This window comes from Eubalaena glacialis, chromosome 5, assembly GCF_028564815.1.
Source record: "Eubalaena glacialis isolate mEubGla1 chromosome 5, mEubGla1.1.hap2.+ XY, whole genome shotgun sequence".
Lineage (NCBI taxonomy): Eukaryota > Metazoa > Chordata > Mammalia > Artiodactyla > Balaenidae > Eubalaena > Eubalaena glacialis.
Genome location: NC_083720.1, coordinates 145233040 through 145252674, shown reverse-complemented (window position 1 = coordinate 145252674; position 19635 = coordinate 145233040). Strand labels below are relative to the sequence as shown.

At 34.6% G+C, this 19635-nt stretch overlaps 1 protein-coding gene and 1 long non-coding RNA gene across 2 annotated transcripts in view; one reads left to right on the top strand and one right to left on the bottom strand.

Moving 5' to 3' along the window:
- Positions 1-19310, top strand: part of MMRN1 (multimerin 1) — a 59376-nt gene extending 40066 nt beyond the window's left edge. The window contains exons 6-8 of the mRNA XM_061192611.1: positions 1348-3336; positions 16902-17054; positions 18281-19310. Coding sequence (XP_061048594.1) covers positions 1348-3336; positions 16902-17054; positions 18281-18702 — 2564 coding nt within the window. The 3' untranslated portion in view covers positions 18703-19310. The remainder of the gene's footprint in view (positions 1-1347; positions 3337-16901; positions 17055-18280) is intronic.
- The window catches only part of LOC133092789 (uncharacterized), a 55167-nt gene that overhangs the window by 23454 nt on the left and 12078 nt on the right, over positions 1-19635 (bottom strand). The window lies entirely within an intron of this gene.

The following is a 19635-nucleotide window of genomic DNA, read 5'->3' as shown; positions in this document are numbered from 1 at the left end:
GTATTTTACCTTATAGATATTGGCTACATTGGCTACACGTTTGAATGAACATATCTTCCATTTATATCTGTTTCATTGCCATGTACTAAAAATATGCCTCAAGCATGTTTTATTTTTCCCGTTTTCTGTTTTTGTATGTAACAGGTTTGTTTCTATGTTTTTACATGTTTGAATATTTATTTCCTGTTCTAAGTAGTTCTGAATAGTTCAAGACCCTTTTTTTCTTTTTCCTTTTTTTTTTTCTAATGCTACGTTTATAACTATCCGTAATTCTGGCTCGTGATCAGTCTATTCTTTCTAAAGGGGAGATGTATGTGCTTCATTAGTGGCAAGTTTCCTCTCCTCTTTTTGTTAAGAATTAATGTCATGATATTGTAAATCAACTATATTTCAATAGAAATATTTAAAAAAAGAATTATCAAACTAAAAATAAATAAATAAAATCACCTAAAAAATTAATGTCATATTATGAGAGTCAATGTGTATCTTAAATTTCTGTCATTTGACTTAGTTTTGTGATCCTCAAACCTCTCATTATTTTTATTTTATTGTTATTATGAACTATTGTTGAATCTTGTGATTATTACTTCATATTGTTCCTCCTCTGGGAACCTCATTAAATTTCATCTCTGCAGTCAATATATTAAATTTTATAAGCTCGAAACACAAGTTCTGAAACCTAATTACAGTTGACCCTTGATCAACATAGGTTTGAACCTCCTGGGTCCACTTACATAAGCAGACTTTTTTCAATGGTAAATACTACAGCGCTACACAATCCACAGTCGGTTGGTTGAATCTAAGGATGTGGAACTGTGGATTCAGAGGAACCTTGGATATAACGGAGGGCCAGTTATAAATTATATGTGGAGTTTTAGCTGTGCAGAGGGTTAGCACTCCAGTCCCTGCATTGTTCAAGGGTCAACTGTACTAGAAACCTAATAAACAATCATGAGCTAACATCAGGTATTATTTACTAAGGCAGAAAGCCCCAAACCATTTATTTTTATACAAGACTAAGGCTAGAATCATTGCATACAAGGGTGTATTAACTGAAGTCGGTAGTAGTTCCTTTATGCCTTTGTCCAGAGAACCTTAGTTCTATGATTCTAGCGTGTTCCCGGCAACCGATTTTTTCCCTCAGACTTATCAGTTAAGAGGGTGACCACCTTATATGAACTGTAGTAATTTTTTTTAAATTTCATAAGTAAATGTAGTCAAGAGGTATTTTTATTATTTCATGTCATTAATGTTTAGTCTCAAACTTTTATCTTTTTAGAGCTATCTAAAGTTTACATTATTAAAATCATGTTATCATTTATTGTTGTTTATTATTTCTTTCTCCAGGTCTAAAATCCAAAAGCATTAATGATCTGGTGAAAGATATAGTAAGAGAACAATTGAAAATTTTTCAAAATGACATGCAGGAGACCATAGTGCAGCTCTTCAAGACAGTATCAGCTCTCTCAGAGGACCTTGAAAACACCAGACAGATAATTCGACAAGTTAATGAAACCGTGGTTTCAGTAGCAGTCCAGCAAAAGTCTGTTTTAATGCAAGAAAATAGGCCAACTTCGACTGATATACTGGATCTAAAAAATCGCATTGTGAATGTAAGACAAGAAATGACTTTTACATGTGAGAAGCCTATTAAAGAACTAGAAGCAAAGCAGACTCATTTAGAAGGTGCTCTAGAACAGGAGCGCTCAAGGAGCATTCTGTATTATGAATCCCTCAACAAGACCCTTTCTAAAATGAAGGACGTGCAGGAGCATCTTTTATCAACTGAACAAGTATCAAATCAGAAGAGTGTTCCAGCCGCTGAATCAGTTAGCAATAACGTCACTGAATACATGTCTACTCTACATGGGACTATAAAGAAGCAGGGTTTGATGCTGCTGCATATGTTTGATGATTTGCACACCCAAGACAGCAAGATTAACAATCTCACCCTTGCTTTGGAGATGGAGAAAGAATCTGTCAGGGAGGAATGTGAAGACATGTTATCCAAGTGCAGAGATGATTTTAAATTTCAAATTAAGGACACAGAAGAGAATTTACAAGTTTTAAACCAAACATTGGTTGAGGTTCTCTTTCCAATGGACAATAAGATGGATAAAATGAATGAGCAACTAAATGATTTGACTTACGATATGGAGATTCTTCAACCCTTGCTCGAGCAGGGAGCACCCTTTAGAGAGACAATGACATATGAGCAACCAAAAGACATAGTAGCTACAAAGAAAAAAGTGGAAAATTTGATTACTGCTGTTAACAGTCTAAATTTGCTTATCAAAGAACTTACAAAAAGATACAACTTACTTAGAAATGAAGTACAGAGTCGTGGGGATTCCTTAGACAGACGTATCAATGAACATGCCTTAGAAATGGAAGATGGTCTAAATAAGACAATAACTATTATAAATAATGCCATTGACTTCATTCAAGATAACTACATGCTAAAAGAGACTTTAAATACAACAAAGTATAATCCTGAGGTCCACCACAAATGTATCCAAAATATGGAAACCATTTTGACATTTATTTCTCAATTCCAACGTTTGAATGATTCTATTGAGATTTTGGTCAATGACAATCAGAGATATAACTTTGTTCTGCAAGTTGCCAAGGCCCTTGCATATATTCCTAAAGATGAAAAACTTAGTCTGTCCAACTTTCAAAAGATTTCTCAAATGATCAATGAAACCAGTTCCCAAGTGATAAAATACCAGCAAAATATGAGTCATTTGGAGGAAAAAATACTCTCAGCCACAAAAATTTCCAACGATTTTGAAACTCGGTTGCAAGGCATTGAGTCTAAAGTGACCAAGACGCTCATACCTTATTACGTTTCACTAAAAAAAGGCTTTGTAGCTACAAACGAGAGAGACCAGGCTCTACAACTGCAGGTACTAAATTCCAGATTTAAAGCCCTGGAAGCAAAATCCATTCATCTTTCCATTAATTTCTCTTTACTTAACAAGACTCTCTATGAAGCTTTAACAATATGTCATGATGCTTCTACAAGTATATCAGAACTGAATGCTACCATACCCAAGAGGATAAAAGGTTCCCTACCAGATATTCAGCTTCTTCAGAAAGGTCTGACAGAATTTGTGGAATCAGTGATTGAAATGAAAACTCAAATTGCCCTATCTAATTTAACTCGGTATATAAATCAATCATTGTCTGGTAGTCTTGCAAATATTGTCAAGTCACAGAAGCAAATAAAACCATTGCTGAAGAAACCCAATACACTTAAGAAACCAACAGTGAATGTGACCACTGTCCTGATGGGCCGGACCCAAAGAAACACAGACAGCATTCTACTTCCTGGTAAGCTATTGTTAAAAAATAACTTTTAATCTCTTTTCCTATTTAAGTGGTGTTTAGTAGGTCTGTATGGTTTAGCAAGAGCATAAGATATAAAGAGCACTTAAACTTGAGTAAATAGTTAAGAAATTCAAAGATCCCTGATATATTATTTGAATCTGATTTTATCCTATATAAAGCAGGCATCAATACAAAACAACTGTTTATAGTGTAAATACTTTTCTACATGTTTCTTAACTTTTTTTCTGACAAGACCCCTATAAAACAATCAAGTTTGCCCTTGTAGAACATTTTTCTTTGCATGTGTAATTAAAGGAAGCTATTAGACAATGAGCTCCCTGATGAGTAAGACCAGATTGTATCCTATTCCTTTTGGTGTTACCTGGCAAAGTGTCAGTATGCAATAGGAACTCAGTGAATATCTGTTGAATGACTGTCTGCCTGAGTGAAGGTACAGTAAGCAGGTATTCAGTTTGGGCAGATCACAGAAGGCCTTGAATGACAAGCTAAGTATCTTAGTCCCTTTGGGCTGCTTTAACAAAATGCCACAGACTGGGTAGCTTAGAAACAACAGAAATTTATTTCTTGACGTTTTAGAAACTGGAAAGTCCAAAATCAGGGTGCCAACATAGTCACATTCTGGTGAGGGCCCTCTTCCTGGTTCACTTGGTTCCAGTAATTGCATGCTGTGTTCTCACATGGCAGAAGGGGTGAGGGAGCTCTGGGGGGGTCTCTTTTATAAGAACACTAATCCCATTCATGAGGGCTCCATCCTTATCTCCTAAGCACCTCCAAAGGCCCCACCTCCTAATATCAGCAACTCTGGAAGTTACGATATCAACATATAAATTTTGGGGAGATACATTCAAGGCATGCAGACATGATTTTGTGAAGAGCGGTCTTTGAAAATTTCAAGCAGAGCATTGGGTATGGTGAGAACTGTGTCTCAGAAGCACAAAGCTAGCAGTAGTGTGTAGCATGACTACAAAGAAGAAATCAGAGATACCAGTTAGGACACTATTGGCAAGATCAATGAGAGCCAGATCTTAGGAAGAGGTAGTGGAATCAGAGGAGATAGGTATGAATAGTGTCATGAAGTAATATCAACAGAAACAGAAAGATTGTGGGAAAATTAATGGTCTAAGGAACAACAAATCATGATTCCGGTCCTAGTTATTTCCGTATGTTTCTGTGTAGCCTTGAGTAATTCACCTCTCTGGGTCTCGGCTTCTTCCTTTTATGTGATGGGATTGCTATAGGTATTTTCCTGAGCTCACTAGTAGAAATATGTTGCAGACTGGATTGCTGTAAAAAAACATGAGCTTTTTGCAGCCTGAATACACAGCGCTTGGGGAGGGGAGAGATCTAGAATATACTGAGGTTTTGCATTTGGGAAATGAGAGGGTAGAAGTACCATTGACAGATGTTGTAAACACCAGAGAAGCATACATTTGGGAAGAAAGAGGAATTTAGTGTAGTGCATATTAACTACTTAATAGTCTCTCTGTATGAAAGAAGTGTTTTATTAAGATGTCTGGCATATGAGTAATATTAAATAATCTTTCCACAATGAAAAGAATAGCTACGGACTCTTACTAAAAGAAATGACAGTGAACCTCTCATATGAGTCTGCTGTTAAAATATACACTCATTTGGATGAATTTTGAATTTTATTGCTTTTTCATTTCAAATGGGTAATCATTATCCTAGCTTAATATGACCCTTCATGTTTAATCTCTGAATGTTCAGATAATATGAAAAATCACAGAATAATACAAAGTTGAGTGGTCTCTTGACTATTTAAACTATTGTATTTGTTTATGACTCCTTCCAAATTAATCTGACCCAGGAGGACTAATCTTACCATGTGGGATCACAGAACAAATTATTTAGGCTTACCTGTTTCCAAGAGAAAAGTAGTATTTCAGTACAAGATGTTCTTAAAATAATAATTTTAGGAAAAATATTGAGTTGTTCTTTCTTCATACTACTTTAATCCTTGGTCCTCTTGTGGACACTGCAAATGAGTTTCAGTTAAACTCCACAGGATGTGTGATCATACACCAGGCAAACTGTGTCATTTTTTTTCCCTTAAACCAAAAAATACCCGTATCTATCCAGTAAGTATAAATTTAAATAGCTTCAAAATTAATTGACTTAAGAGACTCAATAGAACATAAGAACTAATAAACTTTTAGAGTATAAAGAATGCATGTTAGGAGCTTATAAAAACTGCATTGAGATATTTATATCAAGTTGACTCAATATTGGGCTTAATGGGCTAATAATTAACTTAGTACTGATTCTCTTTTTTTTAATGATGCCTGGATATAATTGTTTCTTGTTCCTTTATTTACTGTAAGTAGAATTTTTATAGGCCTCAAGTTAATAATTAATTAAAAGTTCTTTATTTTATCTTCGTAAAGATAACCCATAATGATGTCAGGGCAATAAAGGTATATTGGCCTAATTTCATATGTGGGGCAGATATTCACTGTATACAGGATCAGCAACAAAAATGTGTGAGGCCCTTTCAAGTGGATGCGTAGGTATGCGTGTTCATTCAGCCGGCTCTGCTTCTATGGGTCATAAAACTGATGGTATTCACTGAACAGCTGAGCAGGTAAGGTCTATGCAAGATAATGAAACCAGTGGACTCAGGCTAAATTCTCCTCTAAGAATAAACCAATTGCAAAATAAACTACTTCCTTTGATACCAACTGTGAGACACACCGACACACTAGTTAAATTTGGCTGTGTTTCCTCTGACTTTTCTATGATACTGTAAATACTGTCTAGCCACATTACTCCCCTACCTAACACCAGAAGGTAATTTATCACGATGTTACAAATCTCACAATAATATTATTCAAATTATAGCCACTATCATTTGCAGAATAAATGCAGTTTGTAGAAAGAAAAACCACAGAAACGTAGTTTTTAAAATTTAATCTTTTTTTTTCTTTTTTTAAATTGAAGTGTAGTCGATTTATAATATAGTGTTAGTTTCAGGTGTACAGCACAGCGATTCAGTTATACGGTTATACATATATGTTCTTTTTTAGATTCTTTTCCCTTATAGGTTATTACAAAATGTTGAGTATAGTTCCCTGTGCTATACAGTAGGTCCTTGTTGTTTGTCTATTTTATATAGAGTAGTGTGTATATATTAATCCCAACCTCCTCATTTATCCCTTCTCCCTCCCCCTTTCCCCTTTGGTAACCATAAGTTTGTTTTCTATGTCTGTGAGTCTCTTTCTGTTTAATCTTAATTTTAATAACTGATAACCTCCTTTGAAGCCTAATAATAGTAATACTATAATGACGTAATATTGGATACAATTTATTAACACTTACTGCATCCCAGGCACTGTAAAAATTCTACTACATATGTTCTTTCATTTAATATCTGTGAGGTAGCTATCATTATTCTTATTTTGAAGATGAGTAAACTAACCCTCAGAGAGATGAACTAAGGCATCCTGCCTAAGGTCATGCAACTAGTAAGTGATGGAGCCTGACTCCTGGTCTGTTGGACTCAGGGCTCTGCTCAACTACTGTACTGAAGTAGATTGTGAAGTCTATTCACCTGCCTTCCTCTTCCTTCTGCTTGTGTTTGATGAATCATATCTATCTCAGAGTCTGGCCATATCTGAATATTCCGTATGGCCAGAGTTGATATTCCCAGGGAGTTTGCTTTCTTGAGGATCCAAATATTACCACTTGTTTCTGCATTGACCAGAAGGAAGTAAAAGGGATACTTTTCAGTTTAGCTTTTCTGTGTTAATGGCCAGTGGGCAGTTGACATTGAAAGTTGGCATCAGTTGTTCACCATATCTTCTTCTTTTTTTTTTTTTTTAATTTATTTTAATTTATTTTTGGCTGCATTGGGTCTTCGTTGCTGCGCGTGGGCTTTCTCTAATTGCGGCGAGCGGGGGCTACTCTTTGTTGAGGTGCACAGGCTTCTCATTGCGGTGGCTTCTCTTGTTGCAGAGCACAGGCTCTAGGTGCACAAGCTTCAGTTGCTGTGGCACGTGGGTTCAGTAGTTGTGGCTTGTGGGCTCTAGAGCACAGGCTCAGTAGTTGTGGCGCACGGGCTTAGTTGCTCCGCGGCATGTGGGATCTTCCTGGACCAGGGCTTGAACCCGTGTCCCCTGCATTGGCAGGAGGATTCTCAACCACTGCGCCACCAGGGAAGCCCCACACCATATCTTCTTTGAGCTGATGCAGTAGGAGGTAACATTCAGAGTTCTATTCCATATCACTTTCTTCTGAGCCATTCCCACATTCAGTTATGCTAATTATGATTCCTCTCAGGCCAATGCTGATAAACTGTTCTGGTTGAATCCCTAAATATTTGATTTGTTTCTAAACAATAGTCCAGTAGACACCAAGAGGATTTTATTTCCTCTTTGAAGATTTGTTTGTGGAGCAATTGGCAGATTTGTTCCTGCAGAGCGGGTTTGGCTGCTTGCCTTGCAAGAGGAGCTGAATCCTGAATTGAATTGTTGTAACGATGTCAGCAGCATGGCTGAGGATGCGTCCTCTGCTCGTGAGACCATTGACTTTTTATTTTAACCGTTCCTCCAGTATTTACCATGTATATTTAACACTCCTTAATAAACCTCTTTTATTCATCACTGTCACTTTAACTACTCTTCTTAAGAAAGACTACATTCTGTAACAGATTCGGCAGTATACCAAATACAACTTTTAAAATTATCATTTCTGTGAATATAAGCAATTTAAAAGAAAAAATAAGAACCTAGTGAATATTGTGATGACTAAGAAGCACTGAACTTGGAATCAGGAAAACAAAGTTTAAGTCCTGCCTAGCAATGTGTTTATTTGTAAAAGTCATTTATTTTTCTAAAACTTACTTTCCTCATTTATAAAATTAGAATAACATATCTACCTTACAAAGTTTGAGAATCAAAGAAATCAACTTTCATACAGTGTATTATTGAGGTAGTTATGACTATATGATACAATTTTCTCAGCTATATTCAATGTTTATATTTTATTTTCTCTAAAAATTTCACTTAATATTTGATACGTAATTATTTCCATGTAGCAACATAATTTAAATGCTCATGGTATTCCATTGTTCCATCTTTCATTTATGTCACTGTGTTTTAAACTCAGCATATGTTGATAAATGAGCTTATGCTTACCACATAATAAATCAAAAAGAACAGGATTAAAAATATAACGGCTTAAATGTATAAAAATTCATGGGTACTGACAAGCACTAAAAAATATCCACAGAAGTTTTAATAAGAGTTTTTTCCAAGGTATTTCAGCTCTTTATATGCTTTTCCATATCATAAAAAATAAACATTCTCACATATACCTCAGGATAAGTTGACTTCTATACAAAATATTGAATATAAGCTAATTAAATTTTGAAGGATAGCTACTTGAATTGAGTTTACGATGTGTTTTGTAAGGTATCCAAAATGACACACAAGCTTGCTATCCTAGAAGCATTGATGGGACTCAGCATTTAGTTATACACACAGCTAAGGATTATTATAGTGAAATAATAGATGATAGGATCAGCAAGGGGAAAGACCCAGGCAGAGTCTGGAGGAATCCATGCATAGGCTTTCTTATGCTCTCTCCCTCCCATGAGGGGGTGTACTTCTATGTGTTCTGTTTTCCAGTCACCAAAAAATGCAGTCACATGTGTGCAATTTTTCTGCCCAGAGAAGACCCTCAGATATTAAGCTCTCAAGGGTTTTATTGGGGCTCACACTGCTATAACAATGTACCATAGATAAGGTGGCTTATAGTCAAGAGAAATTCACTTCTCACAGTTTTGAGATCAGGCCGGCATGGTCAGGTTCTGATGAGAGCCCTCTTCTGGATTGCAGACTGTCAACTTCTTGTTTTATTCTCACATGGCAGAAAGGGAAGGAGTGAGAGAGTTCTCTGGGGTCCCTTTTAAAAGGGCACTAATCCTATTCATGAAGGCGCCACCCTAAATACCTAAATGACCTAAATACCTCCCACAGGCCCCACCTCCTGGGGAGTTAGGAATTCCACCTATGAGTTTGTGGGGGACACAAACATTCACTCCATAATAGGGCTGGTCATGTAGGCACCCTCTGTTGAGCACATACCAAAACTCCATACTCTAAAAGGAAAGTAGACGTTCAGCATAAACCATATAGCTTGTCTGAAGAGTCAGGGCACTGCAAAAGACACTTTTTAAGTAGTTAGAGAATAGAGAGAAGCCAAGTTCCCAGGCATAGATCAAGGGAAAATCCTTGCAAGTCGGCCTTTCTAAAGGCAGCAGTCTCAGGCCTGTTATATTGACTCTTTTCTGCTCATGATATTAAAGATATTCTTTGTGTCAGAGTTGGTTAGCAAACCTGTCTTCTGGGGACAGCCTCCCCAGTTTGTGTCAATAAAACATATCAGTATTGAAAAGAATATTAAATGAACTAGTTTTTGTTCATTGTTCCCTGGGAGAAGAAAAGACTCCCCTAGCTTTCCAGAGGATGCCCCTTTGTAAGGAAGGATGACAGTTGAAGAGAGGATGCTGACAAAATTGACAATCCTTTCCTGCTTCATGTCTTGCAATAAAGTGACCATGGTACCTAAGGTGAACAGTCAGAAACTCATGCATTTGACACTCACATCTGAACCAAAATTTATGACACATGGTCTGACAATAAAAAGGAAATGGGACAGGATACCAGGTTCCATTTACATAGTCACTGCATATGCTGGGATTCATTTTCTAACAAGAATCACAGGAGTTATTTCTCAACAATAGACTCTTTCTTTGACACCAAATTTGATTATTAACTGGTCTGTAATTAAATACACTGAATAGATGTCTTTCCACCAGTCCCTGACAACACTATAAGTTCAAAATTGCACATGATAGTATTATTTTGTGCTGTATTATCAAACATGAAAAAGAATGTGCTGGGATTATTAAATCACAGATTGTGACCATGTGGCACAGCAGTCTGAGTGAACATGATACTCGCATCTTGACAAAAAAATTGCAGCATAAAAAAATAGCTCTGCCGTATATTAACTGCGTATGAAATTTGAAAAACATACCCTAAAAGTTGTAATTGCCAGTTTTACTATACACAGCCTCAAAGTGGATCTGAATGGAAATAATAAGTATTTTATTATAAATTTAATTTGAATTATTCAAAGCTGTTTATTTTGAATATCATTGTTTTAGGGGAAAATATCACATGGCACTTTGTTGATACTGTGGATTAATGAAAACTCAAGTCTCTTCACCTCTTGAACAAATTACCAGAAAAATTATTACACAGTGTTTGGACAGCTAAAGAAATCAGTGAAAGAAAGTTATTGTGTGTCACTGTACCAGAGTCATATAGGAATTAAAATACACATCTAACTTTTACAAAAAAGGAAATCAATTTTTATAGTTAATCAACAGTCCTTTAAGAACTCTTTTCTAGGCTTTATAATCCTAAGCAAGTGTTAAATTAAAAATTTTCATGGATATTTAGATTTGAGAGGCATCAGCACAAATATTGTGCCAATAAAATCAGGTATTGTTACAGATGCTTTGGATACATCATAACATTTTTTAAAATTTCTATCTTCTTGGAGTTTACACTCTAGCAAGGATAGAGAAAAAAAAACATAAGTAAAAATGTAAATTACATAGTATGTTAAAAGGTGATAAATATTATGCATAAAAGAAAAAGCAGAGAAAGGTAGAGAAGCAGAGTTTTGTGGGATGTGCTGAGTGTGTTGGGAGCCAAGTGCAGTATTATTAAATAAGATGGTGAGATAGGCTTCAACTGTGGGAAAAATAGTGAATTCTGCAGGCAACTGGGGATATAATGGAAACTTTGTTATTTTGTTGTAACAAAAGTTGACAGTGGAAGATGTACCTATAGAGTAATGTGATATTTGGTTGTTATGTTTTATGTTTTAAAATTTTTTCCATGTGCTTTTGAACACTATGTTGTTATAAAGCTGTTTTGAATGTGAAAGAAAAGAAACATGCCACAGCATATACTAAGCACTAAATGAATGTTATAGGAGTTCATTATCATAAGAGTTTCGTCTTACTGAGAACTGGATGTTTGGGCAAATCTCATGGAGGAGGTAGCTTTGGGCTGAGCATTTATTCAACCATTTACACATTGTGTTGAGTATAATATGTTTAAATTCATCCTGTTGGTAACAATTAAAAATTTTTGAGCAGGAGTATGACATCACCTTGTATGTGCATTATTAAGATTTATTTTGAGTTCTTCCACAGATCAGTTAGAAAATTATTACAGCAGCCCTGGCTTGAATAGATTAAGACTTCAAATAGTGATAGAGAAAGGAACAAAATGGAAACTAGGAATGTTAGTTAAAAGTGAATATATATTTAGTAGAAAACAGCTAATTGAAAATACAAACTCTTAGAATAAAGAATAACACCAAAGTTTAAATAAAGCATCAGTGATGGGAAGTTGGTCCTTCCATTAATGGAAATAGGAAGGTTAAGGAGGAAGTACAGTTGTACACAGGAGGAGAAGTTTATTCTGTGACACATGAGTTTAAAGATCTCTTATCCCTATGGAAATGTCCAGAAGTCATTTACAAATGTAGGTCTGGAACCAAAAAAGGGCTTGTAGCTAAAAAGTGGAAATTATTGCACAGAGGTGATATTTGAGGGCAAAGAAGTGAATTAGGTAGCTAGAGAAAAAGAAGAGAACTGAAGACAGAAACATGGAGATTTCCTTTGTTTGAAGAGAGCACGGGGGTTGGGGGAGGAGTAACCAGAACCACCAGAACAAGGAAAGTGCGTGATTCTCTGAACTCAAAGTCTTTAAGAAAAAGAAAAAGACAAAAAGACACAGTGTTGTAGGAGACCTGTGCAAACAAAATAATAGAAGTAAAAATATTGGGGAGAGGTTTGTTTTCTTATGGTATGATTTACAGAGTTCAATTCACTGTTTTTTATGTGCAGTCTATGAATTCTGACAGATGTGTAGTCATGCAATCACAACAATCAAGATGAAGAACATTTCCATCACCCCCCAAAATTCTCTTATGTAACTTTGTAGTCAAACCCTACCTCCACTCCCAGCCACTGGCAACCAGTGATCTGTTTTCTTCCCTTACCCTTTTATCTCTTCCAGAGTATCTTTTAAATTAAATCATACACTGTGTGTAAGCTTTTGAGTCTGGCTTCTTTCACTTAGTATAATATGTTTGAGATCCATCCATGTTGTTGCATGTATTCCTCTTCATTACCAAGTAGTAGTCCATTGTATGGCTGTACTACAGTTTGTTTACCCATTTAGTAGCTGAAGGATATGTTGGCTGTTTTCAGTTTGAGGTGATTATGAATAAAGCTGCTATAAACATTCACATACAGGTTTTTGTGTACACATATGTTTTCATTTCTCTTGAGTTAATATGTACCAGTAACATAGCTTGGTTGTAAGATAAGTACAGTTTTAACTTTATAAGGACAGGCCAATCACTTGCTATTTCCATGAATAATGTAGGAGAATTCTAATTGCTCCACAACCTTGCCAGCACTTGGCACTGTCAATTTTGTTTATTTTACCATTTTAATAAGTGTATTACTGTATCTAATTGTGATTTTATTTTGCATTTTCCTAATGACTAACGTTGTTGAGCATATTTCAATATATTTGCCATTTTTAATACTTCTTTTGATTGAAGATTATGAGAAAAAGGCAAAACAGATGATAATATCAAATAAAAAACATTAAATTTTCTGGGTCATGGCTTAAGATAAATGAAAATAGTTTAATGACAAGGGTTATAGTAAATCATCTGGGACAGGGCTACTTCATTTGGTAAAGATTGCTGATATGATTAAATGAGCTTTAAATTATATTTGAAAGGTTGAGAAAAAAGATCCCAGAAACAATATCAAGAACAACAGATGCGATTTAAAAAGAAGAACAAAAATTAAAACTGACAATTGAAGGAAAAGTAGTAAAGATGGTTGGAAACAATATTTCCATCTGTCTATACACCAATGAACAGAATATGAGTGATTAGAGCAATGAATTTGAAAATTTAATATAAACAACTGTTCACATTTCTAGAAGTTGTTGAAAAGGGACATATGAAGTATTTTTAGAGCAATGGAAGGATAAGCATTATTTGATAGGTATAATTTTGATAAATGATGCAACAGAATAGCATTGAAAATTAATGTATCCATTGGTATGAGGGTGAAAACATGTTAGAGAGCATTGGCATCAGGAAGAAAGATAAAGAAAAGTTCTAATGTTGTGTGGATACAGTATCTAGAGCAGATACTGGTGGATTTGTATAATGTTTTCCTCTGTGTATGACAAAACTCACCCAGAGGCAGTGATAGGTCTCCTCACTAACCTGTTGCAAACTCCATTCTGCCCTAAGCAGGGATCAGAGTTATCTGCCCTCTACAACGTTACTGTTTAAATGAAGAAATAAAAAAATAAAATACTGATGCTAAAATAGAACTAAGCTTTACAAATTTAAAAATAATTTAAATAAGTAATTAAGAAAAGTAAAACATTATGTTATGTAAAACATATATATGACATGTTAGGGGTACTATAAATAAAAATAGAAGACATCAATATAAAGTGCCCTTTCATTTTATTCATCAAATACCTATTGAATAAGTGCTGAATGCGCGCCAAGAAAGGTTGAGTGGACAGAGTAGTAAATTCAACACAATCCCTCTTCTCATGGAGTTCAGACATTAAGCAAGTAATTAAAATAAAGAATGGTAAATACTGGCAAAGACAGTGCTTTGAAAATGTAAGGAGCTCTTCAATCAGTTCAACTTTAACATGAATATTTATGAAATATGGAAGTAGGATTAATAGAAAAGTGTAACTTGAGCACACATTAGGGCACAGAAAGCAAAGACCAGAACAAATTGAGACTTATATGAAACATTCCAAGACAGCGGTAAAAGAACGTTAGTCATGTTCAGAGCAGGGAAATGAATATTAAAAGATTAGTTATACTCTTTGCACAAGAAAGTAGAATGTTGAGTTGGCAGAACTTAACTAATTGTACAATCTCCAACAAAGAAAATAAATGGACTGAAAGGAGTTTAAGAGGTTATGGAAGCCCAAGGTAGAAGCTGTGGAAAGTTTGCTTGAAATAATTCTATGTCTCTAGAAAAACATGCCAGTGACATCATAGCATCAAACTCTACGTGATGTTTGAGAAACTGTGATGAAGGGATAAGAGTATTAGATTAAGGATGAGGTCATCTACTCCATCTTCCATTGATTTGTTTATCCAACTTTAAAAAGACAATTTAGCACTTCTATATGTCAGGCACTGTGCTAGTCAATAGTGACACAAAGTTTAAGAAATGGAGGACCTGAGCCTGCACCTCACAAAAGCCCACACTCATTGGAAGTAAGGACAAGTGAGCAGTTACAGTAGGGTATGATCAATTCAACAGAACTTCAGAGCATCAGACAACAAATAAGAGAATTCACACAATTAATTCTATCAAAAGGGATGAGGAAAGATGTCAAAAAGAAAATGATGCTTTATTGGAGTCTGATTTTTGCTGTTAATTCAAGAAGATATTGCCTATTGAGCACAAATATGTACAGGAACTTATAATAAAGGTACCTGACCATTTTTTAAGTATTTTAGTAATAAAGTAAAAAAAATATGAGTCAGATGATATACAAAAGTAGATTTGTAGCTGGTTGTATAATGAAATACAAATAGTTTCAACTGACAAATCAGTGCCAACCAATCTTTGGTTGTATGTTATAAGGCTCTGTACTTGACACTGATCCATTAAATATTTTTCTCAAAATGGGAATATAGTCAATATTTTATCATAACTTTAAATGGAGTATAGTTTGTTAAAATATTGCATCATTATATTGTACACCTGAAACTAATAACATAACACTGTAAATCAACTACACTTCAAAAAAATTTTTTTAATTCTAATTATACAGGCATGCAGTTTGGTCACATTTTATATGAATTAGAATTATTAAATATGAGGTAGAATTATTTAAAATATTTATAGATCTCACTCTTGAGACAAATGTTAAAACAAATAACCCTAAATTTAAAAATCATCAGTGACCATGATTTGAAATGAGTGAATTGTAAACTGTTTACACAATTTCCACAAGGTGGAGCCATAGTGGTAACTGTGGCTAGTAATGTATTTGTCCAACCTTTTCTCTCCACATAATTATGAACTATGTTTATAACCATATTCACAATTTGAGGCTTCCTAAATAACTGAAATTATTCTATATCTAATAAGTGAACTGAAACTTGCCGTCTTCAGCAAATCAAACATATTGGGGATTTACCCCACTCTTTTACTGCTGTCTAATATTCCTTGATGAAAAGATACTATAATTCATTTAATAAGTCCCTCATCAGTGGTCATGTAGGTGTCCTACAATTTTTCACTAGTGCAAGTAACATCATAAAGAACTTTCTTGAATAATTATCTTTGTATACATATGCAAGGGTGTCTGGAATATATATTCTGGCCAGGAGAAATTTCTGGCTCCAAAGCAAATGAACCTTTTTAATTCTGTCAAATATGGTCAAATTGTCCGATTCGAAGATTCCAACAATATAAGCTCTAACCAACATTGTATGAGAATGCCCATTTTCCTTCATATTGCATGATTATTTTGTTTTTAAATGTTGCCACCTGATAAAATATTGTTGGTGGTAATTTGTTATTCCTTAATTAGTAGTGAGGTTGAATAAGTTTTGAAAATTTTAATGAGCTTTTGTAGTTTTTGTTCAATGATTTGCTAGTTCATATTATTTGCCCGCTTTTCACTATTTTTACAGGGTTACATACTTTTTCTTCTGGATTAGTCAGAACTTTTCATTTGCTATAATTAGTCATTAGATTGTTGTAGCTGTTAAAAAAAATAGTTTCTCTTAATCTGGCACTTTGAAATTCAATAATGGGTGGTTTTCATTGCAAATGAGTTTTAATTCTTAGGTCGTCAAATGTCAGGATTTTTCTTTTATGGCCTCTGGGTTTTGTTTATTTTGTTTGTGTTGAAAGAGCTTTCCAAAATTTTAAAGCTCAACAAAGATATTCCTTTTATTTGATTGTAATGCAATCATATATGTTTTTTTCACATTTAGTATTTTTGCACACATGGAATTTATATTTTTATGGATATCCAATTAGCTTAGCACCATTTACTGAATAGACTTTTTTTTTTCTCCAATGATTTGAAATATTACTTTTGTCATGTACTGGTTCCAAACATACATGATTGTGTGTCCAGATAGTCTATCTGTTCTACAGTTGACCAAAATCTTAATATTTATCACACATAAATGCACTGAACCACAGAATTAGTCCCACTTCCAAAAAGCAGGAAAGGGCTTCAGAAGAAGCTGCTCAGGTAGTTCAGAGATTCATGAAGTCCCATGATTACATTGGTGGGTGTCCTGGGCCTGGGAATGCATTTTCCTTATTTCTAATTCTGCTGCAAACTATGATTTGAGATCAACAGGAAAATAGGTCACTTTTACCCTCTTTTATCTTGATTCTTTTTCAGTAACAGAGGAGTATTCAGACTGTAGTAGATCCCCATGCCAGAACGGGGGCACATGTATAAATGGAAGAACTAGCTTTATCTGTGCTTGCCGACATCCTTTTACTGGTGACAACTGTACTGTCAAGGTGGTGGAAGAAAATGCTTTAGCTCCAGGTAAGAAAGTACACGCATCCTTGGATTTGCTCAATGTCATAAAAACATTTTTTGAACTGTTTACGAATGAATGTTTAGACCTGTTTAATCTGGACTCACTTGAGGATTAATTCCTTTTACTTCTCAAATTAATTGAATAACATACATGATTTTGTCAGGTAAACTCATTGATATACACTAGTTGAAATTTTCAATATTGGTATAATAGAGGCAGTTTATTGAAAATTCCCCCCCCCCACTTATTTTTTTCCTAGTGCATCTTAAAAGAAAATACATATATATATGTATATATATGTCAAACTAGTATAAACTTTTTCTACTCAAACAAGTTGTTAAAGAATACATCTTTGATTCATATCAGATCTGATCCTTTAAATGAAGCCATAATAAGTGAATAGCAGTATGTCTTCTATGAAGGTCAAGTTCATAGTGTCATTTTGACTGGCTAAGGGCTGTTAGAACATGCTCAGATGTATTGAGTAGAACAAGATGCTTTTTTGCCCATTTACTTTCGTAAGTATTGGTTGCTATAGATTTACTTCCAGAGTGTACCATTTCTGATTTTTATACAAGAAAATGTGTGCAGGGCTTAAAATATATTCTCTTTAAAATGACAGCAAAAAATATGTTGCAGATCAGGCTTTTCTTAATAGTGCGCTGCATAATAAAGAGTAAATTTTTTAGTCTGTTTTTAAATCTCAGCCTTTGTAAGTACATTTGGCATTAATTACATAGAAGAAGGCTTCTGTCTACTTCTCGATAGTGCATACAATTTCATTGGGTTTCTGTTTTAGCCTCTAGAAACTGTTTGACAAGGTGCTGGAAAAATTGTTTCTGCATCATGTCAGCTTTAATTCCTGCAAGAGGCTTTAAAACATTCTGACATACCATAATAATCATAGAGTGCTTTGAATTCCTTCATCTCTGGAGAGATCAAAGCAACATGCAAATTAATCTTTGAGGCATTTCTATGAGGAAGGTATTGAGTGTTACTGCCATTCTATCCTGATCTAAATGGAGAAACAGTCTCAGAGAGGCTAAGCAATTTTGGGTAGTTCAGGCAAGAAAAGGGGCAAACACCCAGACACATATGCCCTTGTTAAGTCTGATGAATGACCTTTTTTCTTCTACTAACGCTTTTTGTAACCGAGATAAAATGATAAAGATATAAACAGAACAAGATCAAAACATGAAAATTAACTCTTTCCATTTTTTTCTGCTAACAGATTTTTCAAAAGGATCTTACAGATATGCACCGATGGTGGCATTTTTTGCATCTCATACATATGGAATGACTACACCTGGTCCTATCTTATTTAATAACTTGGATGTCAACTATGGAGCCTCATATACTCCAAGAACTGGAAAATTCAGAATCCCCTATCTTGGGGTGTATGTTTTTAAGTATACCATTGAGTCATCTAGTGCTCATATCTCTGGATTTTTAGTGGTTGATGGAGTAGACAAGCTTGCATTTGAGTCTGAAAGTATTAACAGTGAGATATGCTGTGATAGAGTTTTGACTGGGGATGCCTTATTAGAATTAAATTATGGGCAGGAAGTGTGGCTGCACCTTGTAAAAGGAACAATTCCAGCCAAATTTCCCCCTGCTACTACATTTAGTGGTTACTTATTATACCGTACATAAATTAGTGTGAAAGACAGACTGTCACCTTTACTGAGAAGCAGCCAGTGTTTTTATTTATCTTTGCATGCACATTTGCTCTGTTTTTGGTTTTTCCACAGGAATGAAAACCAACTTCTTTTTAAAATCTGAGTAAGGCTGCAAGTTTGTTTATTTCATAAAATTATTTGAATATCTTTTGGACAACCTGTATATGGAGTTCTTGCTCCTAAGGAGATTTAGCGGCATGGAAAACAAAGTGCATTTGTTAGCATAACCATTCCTATTTTTGTCTTTTCATGTTAAGGCATTTCAGTGTAAAAGGAATATTATAAAATGACAATCACTCAATATTGCCAGTCACAGTAGTCTTTCCAATAGAACATTTAACTTTTGTTATTCCCTGTGTACATAAATATATAACATATGTTTCTTAAATTCACAAATTCAAATAAAGTACTCAAAGACCAAGAAGTGTTCTTTTAACTTTGATTTTTATTCTTTACTGTTGAGTTGACTAATTTTACATATTAAAATTTTCATTTGTAATGAGAATTTTTAAAGCTGAATTAGAAACTTAAAATATGCTTAACTATTGTTCCCTTCCTAAACAATATTCAATATCCTGTGATCAACCATAATGAAAAATTTGAAAAAAGAATATATATATGTATTACTGAATCACTTTGTTGTACTCCAGAAACTAACACAACATTGTAAATCAACTATACTTCAATAAAATTTTTAAAAAACTATTGTTCCCTTCCTATAATTAGAGAATAAAGTAGTACTTGACACATTTGAACACTTACACCCAAGTCTAAAGATACAGAAGTGGATATTTTACCTGCCTCCATCATACAATATCTACAGGGGAAAAAAAATAACACTTTTCTCTATTGAGTATCCTGTGGTAACACATGCAGACCTGCCTTATTCTTATAACAGGTGCATATA